The 20,084-nt window shown below is 38.4% G+C and overlaps 1 protein-coding gene across 1 annotated transcript; it reads right to left on the bottom strand.

The window, feature by feature from the left end:
• Positions 1-9,426: 9,426 nt before the first annotated feature.
• On the bottom strand, positions 9,427-15,246 carry LOC140881257 (coatomer subunit alpha-1-like). Its single transcript, XM_073286420.1, has 3 exons — positions 14,823-15,246; positions 13,469-13,963; positions 9,427-12,600 (listed from the first exon to the last, which is right to left on the bottom strand). The coding sequence occupies exons 1-3, from the start codon at positions 15,028-15,030 to the stop codon at positions 9,659-9,661; spliced, it is 3,645 nt and encodes a 1,214-aa protein (XP_073142521.1). The 5' UTR covers positions 15,031-15,246; the 3' UTR covers positions 9,427-9,658.
• Positions 15,247-20,084: the final 4,838 nt, after the last annotated feature.

The following is a 20,084-nucleotide window of genomic DNA, read 5'->3' as shown; positions in this document are numbered from 1 at the left end:
AGAATAGAGAATAGTGGATTGCGCGAATTCATCTTAATGAAATACTGAAAAGAAACAGACAATAATCAGTGATTGTTTAATTAATTTACTAAGACATAAAATAGGCAAAATTTATTTTATGAATCTCACTCCCACTATTTTAACGATTTCACTACCCTCTAGTGAAAACGGGAAACTGTTTTCCTTAGTGGGAACATGGAGTCCAATTGACAAACTATGGTCCCGAATAAAATCAGCCAACCATAATTTTCAAAAGGCAGAGCCCAATTGCTTCCAAAGCAACCTCCACGTTTTTACCTCATGTCCAATAAGGGCCCAATAATATGATGCCGTTTATTGTGACATGTCAAGATGACCCATCAATATTAAGTTGTGATGGACGGTCGCCATGTGGATCCCCCAATAATATGAGCCGATCCCATGGGAGTTCCACCCAACTTACAACATGTGTCGATCCAATGTACAGCTTTCCGACGAACGGGCCCCCCCAATAATATGAGCCGGACCGTATCCGCGGGTAGCATCTCATACATTGATCGTTGATGGAAGGTAGGAACATTTAAACAATATTTAAATTTCCTTTATTTATCTTGATATCAATTTTAAATCATATTTAAAATGAGGGATTTTAATTTTGAAAATTTGTCTCATCATTTAAAATTTGTATGCTTGCGGGATTCATACAATTTGGTCTAAAACATGCATACAACGATAATATCATATATTATATAGGATGATCGATTCCATTTCTAATCGACCCGTGGTTGCCAATCACGAGTCTAAGTCCAATCCTAGGTAATATGCAGGTATGCAATGCAATCCTATTACATTGAGCTTCCAATTTACATTTCTTCAGTCTTTATTGTCTGCTGGGCCCACCTCCGTCTTCAAATCTTCATCTCCCACTAAGTCTAATGTATTTACAATAAATAACTATGACAAGTAGGGGATACATTTTAAGGGGTGGGAACGGGGCATAAACTAGGCCCACTTTTATTACATATGACAATTCATATTGGGCCATAAACCAGGCCCATTAATAAATCCAACAACAATAAAAACAAATGTAAATTCCCTAACATACACCTACAAAATTGGTCATGACAATCGATCATCCTTATCCAATAATATTTAATTCAAAATTAATTTATTGGATAACATGCAATGGCAATTAAATTAAAAGGATAAAATCATATTCCATATATAAAATCTTATTTTACATACAAAATCATATTTTATCTTTTTATCAAATAAAATCATATTTTACATATAAAATCCAATTTTATACATAAAATCATATTTTACTCAATATTTCCATAAGAACATATCTTATCATCAATTGTACCAAAAATAATTAATTTCATAAAATCTGATTTAACGGATAAAATCTATAAATTTTCCAAAAATTCAAATTTATCCGAAAATCAATTTTAAAATTTTCGGACTCGAACAATTCGATCCGACGCCTCGTGGACCAATCAAAAACAATTTTCGATCGGACCAAAAATAGAATTTTAACATATTAAAATTTTAATTAAAAAATTAAAAATAAATTTTCCCGGGCCGCCCGGGACGATCCCGGGCAGCCCGCGCCCCAAAAGGGGCTCGGGCCGGGCAGCCCGGCGCTGCCCATGGGCAGCGATGTGATCGCTGCCCGCGTTTTGCCCGTCAAAAAAATTTAATTTTTAAAATTTGTTTTGTTTCAAAAACCGAGGCTTAAAAATTTTTGTACAATCGATTAATTTAATCGTTTGATCTGAGCAACCTGGCTCTGATACCACTGTTGGAGAACGGTGATCAGATCAATCAGAATTGATACCCAGTGCAGCGGAAGTTTTAAAAATTTTATATGGAACAATTCCATATCCTGGGTATCAAAACTTTACGATTAAATTGTGCGTGTAAAAATTAAATAACAATTAAATTTTTACCTTGAATCTCGAAACGAGATTATGGACACCAACAGATTACTCTGCTCTTGTTGTATATCCCAGGAACTGATGGACGAACAATTCTTCAATCAGGTCCATGAACAGAAGTTTAATCCCTCTGATAGATTGCACTAGAAAATCTATCAGAAGTTTCTACGAATAGAATTAACGAATTTGATCCGTTAAACCAGAATACAAATTCAAAATTCATAGGCTGGAATTTTTCGAGCAGAGAGGGATAGGGGCGGCGGCCACAGTAGGGAAAAACTAGGGTTTTCGAAAAATTTTGTGACCTCTGTTGTGTAATTTCTGTACTGCAATAACTTATTTATAATGTGGGCTGCTAACAGCTTAGGGCCCATTAGTCATAAGTTCAAGCTTGACAAGCAAAGCCCGCATATTCAGAAATTAATATAAAATTCATCGTGACTCAGATTGATAAACCAATTTCACCAATGTGCACAGAAACCATTTCTGCATCTTTTAAAGTCAAGATAAATTTTCTAAATCCAAATTCAGTGATTTCCAAAAATGCCCATCCCTATGTCATTTTAGGAAATCTTACTCCCTCTACTCTTAAATAAGAAGTCTCACTTCTTTGTTCATTAAATTTAACTCTTTAAATTTAACTATCTCAACGGGGATTAAAAATCCATTACTTGTGTGACCCTCAATGGTTCAGGGATACAGCTAGCCGTGGGCTCACAACTCCTTGTGACTCGGAACAACAATTTCCGACTTGCCCATCGAATCATGGTAAGAGCGCCTAGCAACATCGCCCCATGATTCCCTAGGTATCACTGATAGTGCCTGCAAGAACCAATAGATTTTGGTTAGCGTACAGTACGGTCCCTTCAACCATATATCCCGATCGAATCAACAACCATTGGTAAATCGAGAGTCGTTCGAGATTCGATAACTATGCAATGCAACTTGAAGATCAAATAGTGACATCGCATGTGCTACTAAGAAACCATTTCTTAAAACACATAATGTACTCTGTCCAAAGATTCGTCACACTAATTTCTCCTCAGATTGCATAGGATATCCACACTAGCAAGTATGTGGTGAATCCTTGACAACAAAGCATCGACTCCTATATGTGTCGTAACTGCACCCAATCCCGACACCTGATGACTCCAATAGAGTCGGTAAATGAGTCAAAGTACAGTACTAGCATATAGAGTCTCAATGATGTTTCAAGTAGTAAGGACTAATGGTGTACAACCAAAACCGCGGACTTTATCCACTCGATAAGTGATAACCACTTGAAAAGTCCGAATAGGGTAGTTTGATCATTCATCATATGAATATCCATTTGCATGCTTCGAACATCTCTATGTTCCCTACCAATGAAATGTGGTACTCTGCATTTCAAATGCTAGTCTCAATCTCGAGCGATCCTTATCCTTATTAACGGACGGCTCAATCGACTAGGAACTGTTTAGAATATACAGTGACTATAAGATGTGTTTCATGATAGTCATCCCCATGTGCCACCACATATTACATACACTATAGTATATTCAAGGTCTTCATATAAACATTTTATAGTATGTCACAACATAATAATATGATAAAAGATAAAGTAAATGCCATTATAAAAGTGTAAATTATATTAAACAAAAGATTGTTTATACATAGAGTCATAAAAGCCCTTAGCCACAAGTTGGCTCACCGGACACCCACTCTTTCATAATATTCCAAGCTGTAAGCTGTGAAACAGATGTAATTATTTGATTGAGATTATTAGTACCAAGGGTGGTATTAATCAACTTGAGTATTCAGCAGGATGGAAATTTGATTCTCTAGTATAAATTTGAATGTTTCTGTAAAACGAGTATTGTGGACAACAAAGTTTTTATAGTACGGGGTAGTGGCAGATACTTGACCATTTTCGCATTAGTTGTATCCTTTGAGGTATAAGGATTTAACCTTTATTGATAAGGGAAGTTTTGATTTCTCTTCTGAGGTTGATTGATTTGAATTTGGCATAGCTTGCCAAAATTTCGTAGACAATGTCAATCGTGATTTTTTAACTGAGATTATAAGGATCAGTGTCAGACTAGATCAGTGATACAATGGAGTTATATTGAGTTTATGTAATTGATGGGGTCAGTTTTTGGTAGTATTAACAACGATTTGCTCGGGGTTATTCGTGGAAACCAGTGTTAAATTTTTCCAAGTATAAGGGAATAAATAGTGTGTAGTTTAAAGAACTACAAAATTTATCTAAAGATGTTGTTGTGGGTCAATATCTAACCATAGTTGGTTGAGAAGGGATTAGATATTAGAGGAATCTCGAATAGAAAGATAACAACTATGGTGATAAACAGCAGTTCTTTGAGATCTGTTACGGTTTCAGGAAAATCATTTATGAGTTTTCAGTGATATTCGGTGAGATTCTTGTGAATTTTCATATTCAGTTTACTAAAGTCGAACGTAAACTTTTGTATAATTTATTGAGATTCAGGAATGACTCCAATCTCGAATATCTGATAGATATTGAAATTATTAGACTAATAGAAAATTTGATGATTGAACTTTGTGGCTTGGCCATCAGTGTTTGTAATTCTTATCATAGGAAAATGATAAGATCTGGTAGAAATTTTAGTGTACAGTTAGTTAATGCCAAATAGACTATATTTAGTTTCAGTATCAGTGGATTCTGCTATTGTAATAAGATATTTCCTCTCGTTTTAGTTCGGTGGCAACACTGGGACAATAAGGAAGTTATTTAGGAATCAAAGAGCATCAAGAAGCAGATCATCTGGAATTGTTTGGATTGTTATTTCGGAATGACGTAATTGTATCTTGTAAAATGTTCAGTTATGAAAAGAACATTTTATTCTGTGTTTACGTACTTAAGATTTGATTTCGAGAATGAAATCTCTTAAGTGGGGGAGAATGTAGTAGCCCAATTCTATTTTACAAGATGAAGTGGTTTAATTATGTTTAGAATGGATAAAACATGATTAAGGAATTTTTTATATGACCAAACGGACCAAGAAATCAGATCCAGAATGTCCAAAAGTGGTAAATGGGATTATTTGGGCTCGGGTGGTTTGGAAGGTCCGAACCCAAGCCCTATGGGTATCGGATGGTCCGAAGAGATCGGAACAAGCAAAGGAGTTCGAAAGCTACGACACGATTGGAACTTCCGAAGTACGATCGGAGGTTTCGATCACAGTTAGGCCATGCGCATTATGGACATGTCAACTCGCTCAGACACCCAGGAGATTGGAACCTCCGAAGGTGAGTTCGGAGCTTCCAATCGTTTCATTTATGCAACATGGCTGGCATGCGAGTTCGGAGCTTCCGAACTCTGTCCATAAATATGGCATTCGAGGCTCACTTTTAGCTTGCCAATTCACAATTTATCCGTCTCGTTTCTTGGTTAGTTTAGGGGTTTTCCAGCCATATTTGGCAAGGGGTGAGACTTGGCGAGGTGTTCCGGAGTCGTAGCGGAGTTGTTCCCAAGTTCTAGGACAATCGACATCAACGGGCTGACGACGGACGAAGGTATACTCTAGTTCCTATAAATAGTTTGGGAGTATCTATTAGCTTAGTTAAGACTTTTAGATTAGTGTTAGTGAAGCATGGCTATCCTGAATTGTAGAGATGGACTGCAGATGCTTGGACATCTAGGACATTTATTAAAGTAAGAAAGTACTGTTCGAGATATCCTGACTGATTATGCATGTATTATTTGTTGCATTATTTATATGACATGATTTTATCTACATATATTATGTCATGTTATTATGCTTCATGCATAATCATCTTGAGCTTGTATCCTCGCGATATCCTATAGTAGGGTAGTCACCCTATCTTTTTAGTGGATGGTTGGACACGTAGACACGTGATCAGGTCACCGATATCCACTGTCGGGTATGTGAGCACCTCCTGGTGCGACGGCGCAGAGTGCTACTGTAGCGACCCAACCCAGATCCACTATCTAATCAGAGTTAGAGCATAATTAAGCATGCATTTAAAATAAATCACTGCGGAAGACTTAAATAAATGCAGACCGGCAGAATACAACAAGTTAAATAAGCCGATATATAACCCAATCGAATTACAAATAATCCTAAGAGTAAAGACCTACAGCTAATCCTGCTATCTTCACTGGTCACTGGCTAATCCAAGCTCCTGGTGCCGAATCCTGCACCTACACGTGCCCCGTCGAATGGGATGTCCAGACATACAAAAAATACTGGACGTGTGCTATAAGCTCAATACATAAGCAATGGTATATATAATATATGCAACACATAAGTGTATTTAAAAAGAGGGTAAAAACAGTACTCAGATGCGCCATGAATATACAGGGCAATATCGGAAAGCAAGTCCGCGCTGCCGCTCCTATATTCACCTACCAACTATAGCGTCTGCCCACCGTCGTGGTCGCTCCTAGTGATAGCAAAACCCAGGGGCTGAGTGTCCCCAGACACAAATCCATAAGGAGTAACTCATCACCGATGAAAACTGTCTAGATTTGCATCATACCAGATGCATTCTATCGTAAAAACATGCATGTGCTAAAGCCGTAAAACATATAAAACAAGTAGCACATACTCATGCAACACATATAATATATATCATGATGGTCATCTGAGTCAGTACTTAAGTACCTTACTACATGCAGTCCTAGTAGTCCCACTCTATGTTCCAAGCCTATCATCAGCTCTATAATGCAAATACTCATGCATCATTTATTAAGCTCTAAAACTCTTAACTAAGCTATTGCATACTCCTAAATAATTTAAGGAGACCATAGCTATACCTGCGTCCGTCGTCATCCCGCTGATGGAAACTGTCTCAAAACTAGGCCACAGCTCCGCTATAACACCTGGATCGCTATGCCACTTCCGGAATCCCAAAAGGACGCCTAGAATTTCCTAGATCTAAGCTAGAAGACTAAGTAATTGAGAGAGAAAAGAGGAGATGGGCGTTTGAAAATGAAATCTCGACCCCCCTATTTATAGGCAAAGGTAGGAGCCTCCAACCCCACTTCGGAGCCTCCGATCCGGTTCGGATCCTTCGTTCCTGACTTCGGATCCTCCGAATTCCCATCAGTGACGTCACAAATGGGACCTCCGTTCTGAGTTCGGATCCTCCAATCTCAGGTTCGGAGCCTTCGATCCCTCCGGACCCTCGGAACCTTCCCGACCATTTTGAGTGTCCTGGATCCATTTCTGGACTCCGTTAATCCATTTGGAATTTCCTTATTCATGTTTTACTAAATTTAAACAAGATCACATGATTAATTACTCCTTAATCATTACTTCTGGATACGGGTCACTACAACTACATACCTAAGACCCGAGTCTGTTCTTGATCAGTGATTCTTGACCTCGAGTCTTGGTACCCGTACACTTGCATACATTCTCATATAGTATTTATATACTCATACTCTCGTGCTGAGCGTAGTTCGCTCACGTCCGTATTTCTGTGTTTTTTGGACATCCCATTTGACGGTAGTTTTCCCAGGGATTTGGGGATTAGGCGGTGACCAAGGCAGGATTGCAGGGTTAGCCGTTTAGAGATACTTCATTTGTATTAAGTTAATTTGTTTGGGTTGTATTACTTAGATTTATTTACCGATTGTATTATGCCGGTTAAGTATCTTGAATTAATTCCGCAGTTACTATGATTATGTTTATTTTAAGCTTAATTGCATGTCTAAACTCTTGATTAGTAAGTGATCACGATGCGGGTCACTACAATAACTCCAATACGATACCATCAAATTTAAAATGAGTTCAAGATCACACTACTAATAAAATATCACAAATTTGCTCTACTTCACTATAATTTTCGTCAACCTGTTCCTCATGGGATACAAATTCAATATCATCATTTTGTTATCATTTTTAGTTGTTTTCTTCTTTTTCGACGTTAGGAGGGTTTGGGTAGAAGGGTGAATAAAAGTTTTTTTTTCAGTTTTCTCTTTTTTACTGTTACATGCCTAGAAGAAAAAATCATGAAAACCTTAAACGCTTCAATAGTTTCGTGGCTTGTACACTCATGGCTGATTAGTCGGCGCCAAGGAAGCCTAGGCTGGCCAACTAGCACATTTTCCAACGTTCTAAAACCCAACTTAAACGCTTCAATAGTTTCGTGGCTTGTACACGCATGGCTGATTAGTCGGCGCCAAGGAAGCCTAGGCTGGCCAACTAGCACATTTTCAATGTGGTCAGTCAGCGTTTAAGTCGGGTTTTGGAACGTTGGAGATTATTATATTATTGAAGTAGCTGTGCATATGCTAGGCGGCATGGCATGTATGTATCATCGCGAATGCTTAGCAGTAGCCATATGCCATCTCTTTACATTTTGTGCTGTCATGATAATTTGTGTTTCATGTACTGTGAAGTACATACTTTTGTGACAATTTTATTAGTTCTTGTACGCAGAAAATTTCAATCGTATCATTTGTGTTTTCGCAGTGTTTCCTAATTTGAATGATTTATGAGTGAAGAGACTTGCTTTTATTTTAAAAAAGATGTATATTTTACATAATTTTAGTGAAGTTTAAATTTGTGATCAAGTCGTATAGGTTGTGTTTGGAAATACTTTAAAATAAATTATTGTAATTTATTTTTACAAAACATGTAAAATTATGTAAAGAAAATTTCACAAGTTTTAAACATTTCCAAATACTACTGTGGTAGTGTCCTAACTCCTAATTAGCGAAAAATCAAGGTTCTAGTGGATTTCTCCCAATAGAAGAATATCATCCAAATTGTGCACCCGCACCCAAATGACCCAATTTTAAAAATAATTGACACTCTGGAGATAATAATAATAATAAAAATATTAAAAGAACAAATATTTAGCGAGTTTAAATGACAAATTACCATTCAAAAAAATGACAAATTACTTGTATAAAAAATATTATTAAATCATGTATGAATTGATATTCTTGTGGAATATGAATGATGACTATAATGAGATTATTTAAAATTTTAATGTTTAATGTACGTACTGAAAAAAATATTATATTATAACAAATATTCTAAAATAAAGACGAAAAATTAAACTTAATGAGACGATTCAAAAGTAATATTAATATTTTGTAATAACAAGTAAAAATGGGTATTGATTTTATTTTTTATTATTTACAATCACATCAGCAGCATACGTCTAATAAATCAAGGGAAGTAAATAAATTTTAAGGCATAGATTTCCGTAAAAATATCAAAAAATAGAAGGCATAGAAAATGAATTGATACCAAAAAAAAAAAAAAAAAATCCATTACATCTTCAAAAATAGCATGTAAGATCCACCATACTAAATAAAGTTTGCCACATTTAGCAGCACACTAAGGCAGTGTTTGCAACCTTTAAAAATAAGTGATTATAAAGATTTTTTTAACAAATTTATGAAAAAAATCTTCATAATCACTTATTTTTAGAGGTTGCAAACACTACCTAAATTCCCACACTGCTTAACAAGTCCACATTTAAAAAGGAAAGGCAAAAAATAAAAATATAAAAAAAGTAAAACTTATTCAACTTTATTACAATGAAAATTGTAAAATCTTGGAAACAAAAAAGGAGTGAAAGGTGGGATGTGATCAAAGTGATTACAAGATAAAAACAAGTATAGGACATAATATATAAATCCGAGTCTGACATTCCTACCTCTTCGTTTGTCCTGATGGCGCCCGGCCCTCAACCGAATGATTTACTAGCTCAAACAAGAAATCGCAACGAACGTTGAATCATCTTTGTGTAGGAGAACATCGTAAGCCAGATGCATCAGACCCAACCACGGCAAGATCACAAACGGTGCAAAGCTGACCTTCCTGAGATGGGACGAAGTGCGTGCTGCAGTAGGGGCAGGTTATGTCTCTCTGCCCTCGGTATATGGGGACATACGTGGCTCCACACAAAACGAATGGGTTTCTGAAATCGTAGTTCAGCTGTGTAGCGTCTTTCATATTCCTACCAGCAGCCTGCAGAACCTGTCGAGCGGTTCGGGCTTGGTTTTCGTTACTTGGGTTGGTTTCCAGAAGTCGATTGGCAAAGTTGGCAGCAGTGCTCAGATTCTGGGCCTTGTAGCAAACAGTCATGGCATTCAATAGTGCGAGCCGAGTGTGTGGAAGCTGGAGGTTGCAGTGGGTGAAATAGGCAGCAAGTTCCTGCTGACGAACCAGGTTGTCCTTCAATTCCCTCCTCTGAAGCTCCATCTTCAAACCCAAAGCATACTCCTTCACTATGATAATCAACTCCTTAACTTCGTCCACTTCTCTCCGTGTTTCAACCACAATCAGTGGGATTGTGTGAAGAATAGATTGAAAAAGTCTAAGAGCTTCAGAAAACTTTCCAGCAGTCGTAGACTTGTAACCAGCCTTGAGCTTCTCATCTAATTGAGAGAAATTAAACACAAGTGCAGGGAGGGACTGCACATTGGGACTCACCGACTCGTTCCAACCCCTTTCCACCGCCACTGATATCACCGGGGCCGAGGAAAAGGCCCGTAGGTAAGTGTGACTGCCCATGTGAATGTCAATAAAAAGAGACTTCAAAGGAGAGAAATTCCATATCCCTAACTGGCGGCTCAATAGGCGCATTGCTGTGTCAAAGTCTCCAGCAGCAGCATGTTCAGCGGCAAGAGACGATCTTTGGACCCAAATCTGGCTTACGGGCATACCAGGGGTTGGGGCAACAAATACAGAAGAACGTGCATGTGGAGTTGTCCTTGGAGTGTCAGCATCAGGAGGCAGATCCAAGTCCTCCAGACCCCATCCTCCTTCATTCTCCTCCTGATCATCCTCATCCTCCAGCAATGCATTAATGTCCCCATTCTGCATATTGTCCACCTCACCGATATCTAAGCCCTCGCCCCAATCAGCATCTGCAGCCTCCTCATAATCCTCATGTCCATCTCTGACAGTATCATCAAGGCCACCTTCAAAAATTCCTTTACTGACCATTAACAGTGGCCAATCACCAGCACATAAGACAGGACTCGGGGGCGTTAATAGTTTAGCTTTCTTCACCGGTAAAGAAGGAATATTATCCCCAAGTTCCCCAGCTATACGCTCCGCAATGTCATCGAGCCCATGAACTTTGGCTGTGGCATAGGCAAGAGGGAGATGGCCTGCATTTTCCAGAACCTTAACTCGCTCCTGGACATCACCAAGATACAGTGCATCATGGAACTGGCCCATAACATCGTTCTTGACCTCAGCAATCCTCATCATTTTGGACAATTTTTCAAGATTACCAGTTACCAGATAATGAAATGACAGCCTCCCAAAGTTTTTGGTCTTTTGGTATGCGTATTCAACAATCCCAGCATTTCCTTGACGAAGGGCCTCCACCCCTAGCCTGTACCAGTGGTCTTTCTCATCAATCTTCTTGGCCGATTCAAGGGCTTTCTCTATGTTACCGCTTTCAAGGGCTAAGTTAAAGCGAGTTCTTTCATCCTTCACAAAGTAAAGGGCAACTTGTGGGAAGCCCTTTTGCTGCAGATAAGCAATCATGGCCTGTCCACATAGTTCAGATTTTTTAATCATGCTCATCACTTGATCATATCTCCTCCCAAGCAGAGATAACTTAAAGATATATTCTGTTGAGTCTATAATGATAGGACGATTCTTCCCCTCTCTGTCCAAGCAAAATAATGTGTTCCCATATATTTTTGTAATATATACAGGGACATCCAAGGTCTTAATAATTCCACTGTCGCCATTTGGAAGACAATACTTGATATGTGTGAGTGTAGTATAGATGAAGACACCATTGTCATCCCATGCTCCACTCTTGACACGAATTGTCTCATGAAGGGTACAGCGGTGCACAAGCTTTTTATCAGCAATAACAATAGAGTGCTTGCTCAATAAAGCAACAGAGTCCATATCCGGAGACCAGACCACATACCTAACAAATGGAGTTTGAAGATCTCCAAGAATATTCCTTTGTTGAAGATCAAAGATCACGACCCTGTCCTCAGCCCTGCAGAGAAGATTTCCAGTACCCGCATAGAATATAGCATCAGTAGCAATAGGAAGAACGCTCTTTTTCACTATTTCATTTTTCAGGTTCTTGACCAAGACCTGATTGCTGCTCTTCTCCAGCACAGCAAACCTATTTCGAGCCACAAAAACTGCTGATCCTCCAACACCTCTTTTTGCCTCTTGACCTGTGTCACCTCTTCCAGAGCTGTCTTTAGGAACAACATAGAGTTCATATGATCCCCCATCCACATCAGAGCAAACCAATACAGCATTCTCGGTAGGACTGTAAGAAAGAGTTCGAGGCCCTTGATTTAAACTATTAGAACCAGGTCGGCGAATTGGTATCAGCTGAGTATCTTTCTGAGATGAATACTCAAAGGACCGTAGAAATCGATCCTTAACATAGAAGACTGAATCACCACTAATAGAAAAGGCAGGGCGCTCTCTCTCCAACTTAAAAACAATCATGCCACTATCATGACCAGCAGCCAGAAGATTCATCTCAGGATGGGCTGAAAGAATCCAGAATCTATCATGCTCCCTACGAAAAGTTTGTAGACCAGTTCTTTTCGTAGCATCCCAAACTCTGATACTTTTATCCTCTGAGTTTGAGACAATGATATCTTGTCTTGAATGGAACAAAACGCATGACACGTTGTTCATGTGGCCTCTCAATGTATCCACCTCCCAAGCTTTAGTATCTGAAGAAAAATAAATAAATCAAATATCAGCTACTGGATATTCACAAACTAAAACACCCATGCAACTATAAATTCCAGGTCATACAGAAAGCTCACATTCACCTGCCAATACATTCAAGAAAAGTTGCATTAAATTTCTAGATCTGTGGAAGGAACAAAAATTTCATGTTCCACAAATAATATTTTCATATTTTGAAGGTTTTCGTAGATGGTTAGAAGCATCTGACCAGATAATAATCTACATAATGATTGACATGCATCTGAATCCTTCCTAGTGGACAGAAGCTAAATTAGTCGCTGACCGGTTAACTTAGCTTATATCATTTACTAGTCCCAAGTGTCCCAACTAATCTTCCTTGCTCTGTCCCAATGTCTCTAATGAAATAGTCAGCTACGCAACATTTAGGTCATTAAAACGCCTCTTTCACCGACTATATAAAATAAATTAACTCTTCATTCAGACCTTCATAGATTACAATCATCCTACAACTACAAAAAATGACAAAAAGGAAGCTGCAGAGATCAGAAACCTAAATATTGGCTTCTAGAGAAAGGAGAATATTCACCCATCATCACAGTTAAATATAATTTCACGCACTACTGCCAAGGTTCTAAAATTAGCTAGGCGTTAATCGGGCGTAAGACCAGCGCCTAGGAGAGGACTAGGCGGATTCAACGGTATAACATAATAAATCAGATATTATAACTCCAACACAATAACATCAAATTTAAAATGAGTTAAAAATTACATAACTAATAAAATTCCACATATTTACTCTACTTCTCCATAAATTTCCTTACTTATTATTCTCTATTTTTTTCTAAATAGTGTCCAAAAGCTATATAACAGAAAATCAGTGTAGCATACCATTCATGCGCCAGATTTTCACCTGGCGGTCGTCCGCTCCGGACACAATCAGAGGGAGAGTAGGATGGAAAGAAGCCCAGTTCACCCCTCTATCATGGCCTTCCAAGACATACTTGACAACAGCATCAACCCCACCAAAGAAGTCACTGTTCATTTGAGACAATCGCAATATGTCATCAGCAGGAGATACGGTTTTTTTCCTCAAAGCACCGATATCCCAAACACGTACTGTCTGATCCAAGGAGGCTGACACAACCAAGTCTTCTTTGGGGTGAAATGAGGCACACATGACATAATGGTTGTGCCCAGTCAACACAGAAATGCAAGTTCGTGACTGCCAATTCCATATTCTAATTGTTTGATCATCACTGGCACTGACAATCCAGGGATACTCGTGATGAAACTGAACCGTCCGGATATAATCAAGATGACCCAGAAGGGTAAATAGACACCTGTGCAATTTATAATTCCACACCTTGATCTTGTAATCATCACCTGCAAAGATTGATGCATCTTAATTCCAACACAAAAACCAAGCTACAGGAAACACAGCCTATCACTTTCCAAAAGGAACTGATTAACAAATTTTGTTCTCGAAAAGATAAAAAACGCCATTTTCCATATCAAAAGTAGCAAGCAATTCAATGTTTTAAAAACAATCAGAGGATAAGCAAATGGCAAATCAGAAAGATATTCAAACAAAGTCATCCACCGTAAAAAAAAATACATCAAATATAAACAATGTGATGAACACGAATTTTTGGCTATCAAACTCTACCCATGCCCCATGGTCATATCATGTGATGAAGACAATTAAACTTTAAACTTGCCAAACAACATCAATAAGATGACAAGATCTGCATAAATAAAGATTCTACTTCTCTGGCGAGCCAAATTTCCTAAAGTTAAACCGAGATCCATCAATAATCTAAGTTACCTATGCCGCAGATAGCAGTGTGCCCGCGTCACATTTTACAAGTCCTTGTATACTAACCAGGGCATTGATAATTCTAATCTTTTAAGAGTCCGAGACACTCTGAAACACGAGAACAACTAATCATAGCTTTAAAACAAAATTAGAAATAACTGATTACCAAATCCACTTAAAGAATTGCATAGTACAAACAAATGAATAGTACCCATATTCATTCAAAATCGTAAAAAAAATAAAATAAAACCACCGATTTCTGCAGCAAATCCCTCGTGCCCCACAAATCTAATAGTAACCAACTAAAATAAAACAACAGATCCAGCTCATAAAACAGTGTCAACTCCACCAAGAGAGGCATATTTACACCAAACCAAGCAAAGATCACAATGAAAATACAAATTCCACCAAAGGGATGAATCAGACCTCCGGACACGAAAAGCGGCTGCGTCTTATGAAAATGGACGCCGCGGACGGGTCCATCGTGCTCGTCGAACCGATCAATGAGCGTGCCCATCCGGTAATCCCAGAGCTGGATCACTCCGCTGTGGAGACTCGCCAAGATCCATGGCCTCTTGCTGTGGAAGCTCAGACCTTTTACTCTATTACTCTTCGTCTCGAACTTGGTCAGCATTTTCTTAGTACAATCCTTGTCCCACCAAAAATCCACACACACCGGAACAAGATCTGAATCCAATAGATAAATTCGAAACCCCAATTGGGTTTCACGATCTGAAATAGATTCAGATCTTTGAAGAAATCGAGCCTTCTTCCTGGAATCGAAGAGTTCGGGTTTTGTAGGTTAACGCAGAGTGACGAGAAGAAAATTGTCATGTGATGAGATCCGAGATTGGACAAATTTATTCATAAATAAGATTGCTCTAATTATACATTTATTATATATATTAATTAATTATATTAATTAATTAATATATATTAATTAATAAAGATTATTTGATTTAAATTTATTCTTAATTATTTATAATTAATTCATGAAAAAATTAAATGTGTACTAAAAAATATATTCATTTTTAATTAAACAGAAATTTTTTTTCCAAAATTCAATGTCAAGATTTTATTTAATTTATTCATAAGTATATATAAATAGTTCACTAAAAATATTAAATGTGCACTAAGAAAATATTTTCTTTTTTATTAAATATAATTTAGTTTTTTTCCAAAAACTATCATTTTCAAGCATATTCACCTATAATAGTTTTGTAGTAGTCCGACTTTTAATTTTGTTAATCAACTCCTTATACAAGTTTAATTGATCAAAACATGATTAATGAATCATTTTTTGTGATTAATGATTTGAAAATAAGATTCAGTACAATCAGAAATGGTTTAGAGAGCCCTAAGTGTCTGGATAGTTCGGAAGCTCCGAAGAACAGATCGGAAGCTCCGAACTGATTCGGATGTTAATGTTCAAGTTCGGATTCATCGAGCAGTTCGAAACTTTCGAACTTTCGAACTGCAGATCGGAAGATTCGATCATCTTTGGATAACAAATATGGGCTTTTTCTGATTAATGATTGGACTCGAGGGATCCAAACTCCCAATTCGGAAAGTACGAACTCTCCAAGTACATTGAATTGTCCAATCAAAGGAACGCACTTGATGGATGGAGTTCGGAAGCTCTGAAGTCATGTTCAGACGTTCCAAACTCAGATCGAAAGATCTGAAACAGTGATCGGAAGTTCCGATCGATGCCTATAAATAGAGGGTCAGGGCAGCCATTTCATTTGCTCATTTCCAACTTTCCTCTCTGGTCTTTAGTGCATTCTTAGGCGTTTTAGTCGACAGTTTGAGGGTCGGGCGATATCGAAGTGCTACCGAGATCATAGAGGAGTTGTGCCTAGAGTTTGGAGCCATCACCATGAGTGGACCGACGATGGACACATGTATTAGTCTAGACTCTAATTAGCTTTTGGGAGTGACTATTAATCTAGTTAAGGTTTTTAGTATGCAATGAGTGATATGATAATTACTTGTTTATAGGCTTGGACTTGTGAGCCAGAGTTGCTAGGTTGCTTGTTTAGAGGTACAGAACTACTATCCGAGATATCCTAATTGAGTATGCATGTTCTATGTTTGCATTGTTTATATGAAATATTTTATGTGCATATATTTTGTCATGATTATTATGATGCATACATTATCTTGTTGAGCATGTACCTTGATATACCCGTATTGGGGTCGCTCAGCCCCGTGTTCTTGAGTAGATGGTTGGACCCGTTAGTAAGGGATCAGGTCAACAATATCCACATTTTATTTCTGGTGTGTGAACCACCTCCTGATACGATGGCCCAGAGTGCTACATACCATGACACCACTTGACTAAGCAGAGTTTACCTTGATAGGTTTTTGGTATCCGTATATTTTCATAGCACTCATAGCATGTGTATACTCATAATTTTGTAATGAGCATTGTTATCGCTCACATCCTAGGTTTTGTCTTGGACACCCCATTCCACGAGGTAGGGCTTAGGTTGGACGGACCCAGAGGGAGCGTTCTTTGAGGTTGCAGTTGTTTTGTGGATCATGTTTTATTTCCGTTTTAGGTTGAGAGTATTTCAGTACTATTTTTGATGGGGTTGTATAAAATATATTTCACCATGGGTTTTAGGGTCGGTTGTACTTTGTTTTTTGATTTGTTGTAAGGTTTATGTTGCGCTGTTTTAATTCTGTATTTGTACTTGAAAATTTCATTGGATTCTATTATTGTTAATTAGGTGATCCCAGATCGGATCACTACATTTATGATATGAGAGCATGCTTGAGATTTTTGGGATTTAGAAAATCGTCTTGAGGATAATATTTGTTACCATTTGTAGATGGAAAGTCGCGGTGATGAGAGTCAAGGGAGCATAGGTGTGGGGACCTTGAGTGCTAATCTCAATTCTTAATCACATTCAATATCAATCTGATAAATAAGCAACATGATTACAAGAATAAATCTGATCAATTAAACATATAATTTGTTTAATAAAAACAAAAATGAACCAGGACATTTGGTGACGCAAAAATCCGTCGCTGAACAATTTTTTTTATAGAGTAGCTTGCTCGAGTGAGCCTAGGGTGCGCTCGAGCGAGCACCACTCGGGTCTAGGACCCCCTTGGCTCGCTCGAGCAAGCCTAGGCTGCGCTCGAGCGAGCTGAGTTCTGCCTGACTTCTGAATTTATGCTCTTTTGCTGTCTTATTCCAAGTACTGATGTATAACATGTATAAGTACTCCTAAATGCATGAAAAGGTATTGAACATCATCAAATACAATCTATACATGCATTTCAGCATCTTTATACAATATTAGTTCATTCCAAAGTGTGACAAATAAACACTTTTTATGCTTATCTTCTTCAAAATACAAGTTTGACAGCACATTTCTACTTCTTAAAGCCGAGTCACCACGTGCTAAATCTCTCAATCTCGAGCTATCCCTGTCAAGTCTGACCAGCTCCTGCCTAATCTGATGCAATGTACACATACAAACAAAGCAATAGTCGGATAACTCCGGTGAGAATAAATCTCAGTATGAACAACATGCATATACATATTTTAAGCATAATAATTCTATATGCTATAATAATCTTAAATCTCAAAGATGTAAGAACATGTAAATCATAGAAGCATAATCGATTTCTAAATTCTTATAGCATATCAGTTCATCGGTTGAGTCGATGCTACCCGCAGGATAGTGCCCTGCGGGTGACGTGACGGTTCATGATTGGTTAAAATCAATGGGCCCTATGTGGAACCCACTAATTTTGACCAATCATGGGGTTACACGTCATTCGCAGGGTAGTGGCCTGCGGGCGGCATGTACTAAACCCAGTTCATCTTTAGCAATCACATACCAAGCATACAAACACATTCACATCTTGTATGACATATAATAACATGCTAGCCTTTATAAACGCATAATCTAAAACATAAAAATCTCTAGGTTAATGCATAAATGCAATGCATGTTTCAACGAATAGGCTATCAAGTCTGATAACAATTGATAAGTGCATTTTGTGCATTTAATTTGTATTGATATTATTGGATAATTGTTTGGTTTCGAGCGGAATTACGTGGAGTTTGTTGTTGTTTGTGTTGGATGTTAGGAAATAAAGCAAATACTGAATTTATGATGGATAGAGTCAAAGGAGTCAAGGAAGAGGCAAAACGAGTGAAGACGGTTCAATATTTTGAAGGAAAAAATGAAGAAGACCCGAGCAGCATGCAAGCCCGCGCCAGCCATCACTCGTGCCCGCGCCTCCCGAAGTGTTTTTAGAGTGTTGAGGCAGAAAGTCATGCGCGCCCGCATCAGACATTATGCGAGCCCGCGCGTGTTCGAGAATTTTGGAGTTGTGGTCAGATTGTAGCGACCCATCCCGGATCCACTACCTAATCAGAGTTAAGAGCATAATTAAGCATGCATTAAATAAATCGCTGCAGAAGACTTAAATACAAGTAGACCGACAGAATACAAACGGCTAAAAAAATTCGATTATACAACCCAATCGAATAACTTAAATGAAACCTACAGCTAATCTTGTTGTCTTCAAGGGTCACTGACCCCTCTAAGCTCCTGGTGCTCAATCCTGCACCTAAACCTGCCCCGTCGAATGGGGTGTTCGGATACACATAATAGATTGGACGTGAGCTCTAAGATCAATACGCAAATATGGATAAACATAAAAATATGATGCGTGCAAATGACAGGGTATCCATATCAGGGATAACTGTATGAAAACTGCTCAGACTGACGCCTGGGATATGAGCTCGTCACATCGGGGTAGCTAACCACTGTGTGCGACCACTCACTCCCGAATCTCGGATACGGACCACGGAGTCCTCTAGGTACCAGTACCTAAGGGTACTCGTTATCAGACGTCCAAACAGGGCTGAGCAACCCTAACTGGCTTATCTCAAAAGATGTACAGAGGTACATGCACAAGATGATATGTACATTCCACATAACAATGAAAACACATAAATGCAACATATAAGCATGCATATCCGCTAGCAATCTCAGTCAGTACTTACATACCTTTCTACAGGCAGTCCTAGTAGTCCCACTCTAGGTTCCAAGCCTATCATAAGCTCTAAAATGCAAATACCCATGCATCATTCAATAAGCTTTAAAAGCCTTAACTAAACTATTGCATACTCCTAAATAATTTAAGGAGACCATAGCTATACCTGCGTCCGTCGTCAGCCCACTGATGGCGACTGCCTCAAAACTTAGGCACGGATCTGCTTCATCGCCGGGATATCTCCGCTACTTCCGGATTCCCAATAGGACGCCTAGAACTCCCTAGATCTGACTAGAAGGCTAAGAAACGAGAGAGAGGAGAGGAAATGTGCGAGTTGGAATGAAGCATCGGATCCCATATTTATAGGCGCGAAACGGAACGTCCGTTCCTCCATCGTTGCGTCCGTTCTCGAACGGAACGTCCGTTCGACGAACGTTGAGTTCGAACGTCACATCACGGTCGTAAGCAATGACGTCATCTTGATGACTTCATGGATGACATCAGCTGGCACGAACGTTGCGTCCGTTCCTTGGATGTTGTTTCCGTTCTAGGGCACTCTTCGGGCCATTTTTGATCATTCTGAATCCATTTCTGAAGTCCGTTAATCCAATAGAAATTTCTTTAATCATGTTTTACTAAATCTAAACATGATCACATGATTAA

The sequence above is a fragment of the Henckelia pumila genome, chromosome 2 (assembly GCF_033568475.1).
Source record: "Henckelia pumila isolate YLH828 chromosome 2, ASM3356847v2, whole genome shotgun sequence".
Classification (NCBI taxonomy): Eukaryota; Viridiplantae; Streptophyta; class Magnoliopsida; order Lamiales; family Gesneriaceae; genus Henckelia; species Henckelia pumila.
The sequence above is the reverse complement of the archived record's forward strand: the minus strand, read 5'-3'. Positions and strand labels throughout refer to the sequence as shown.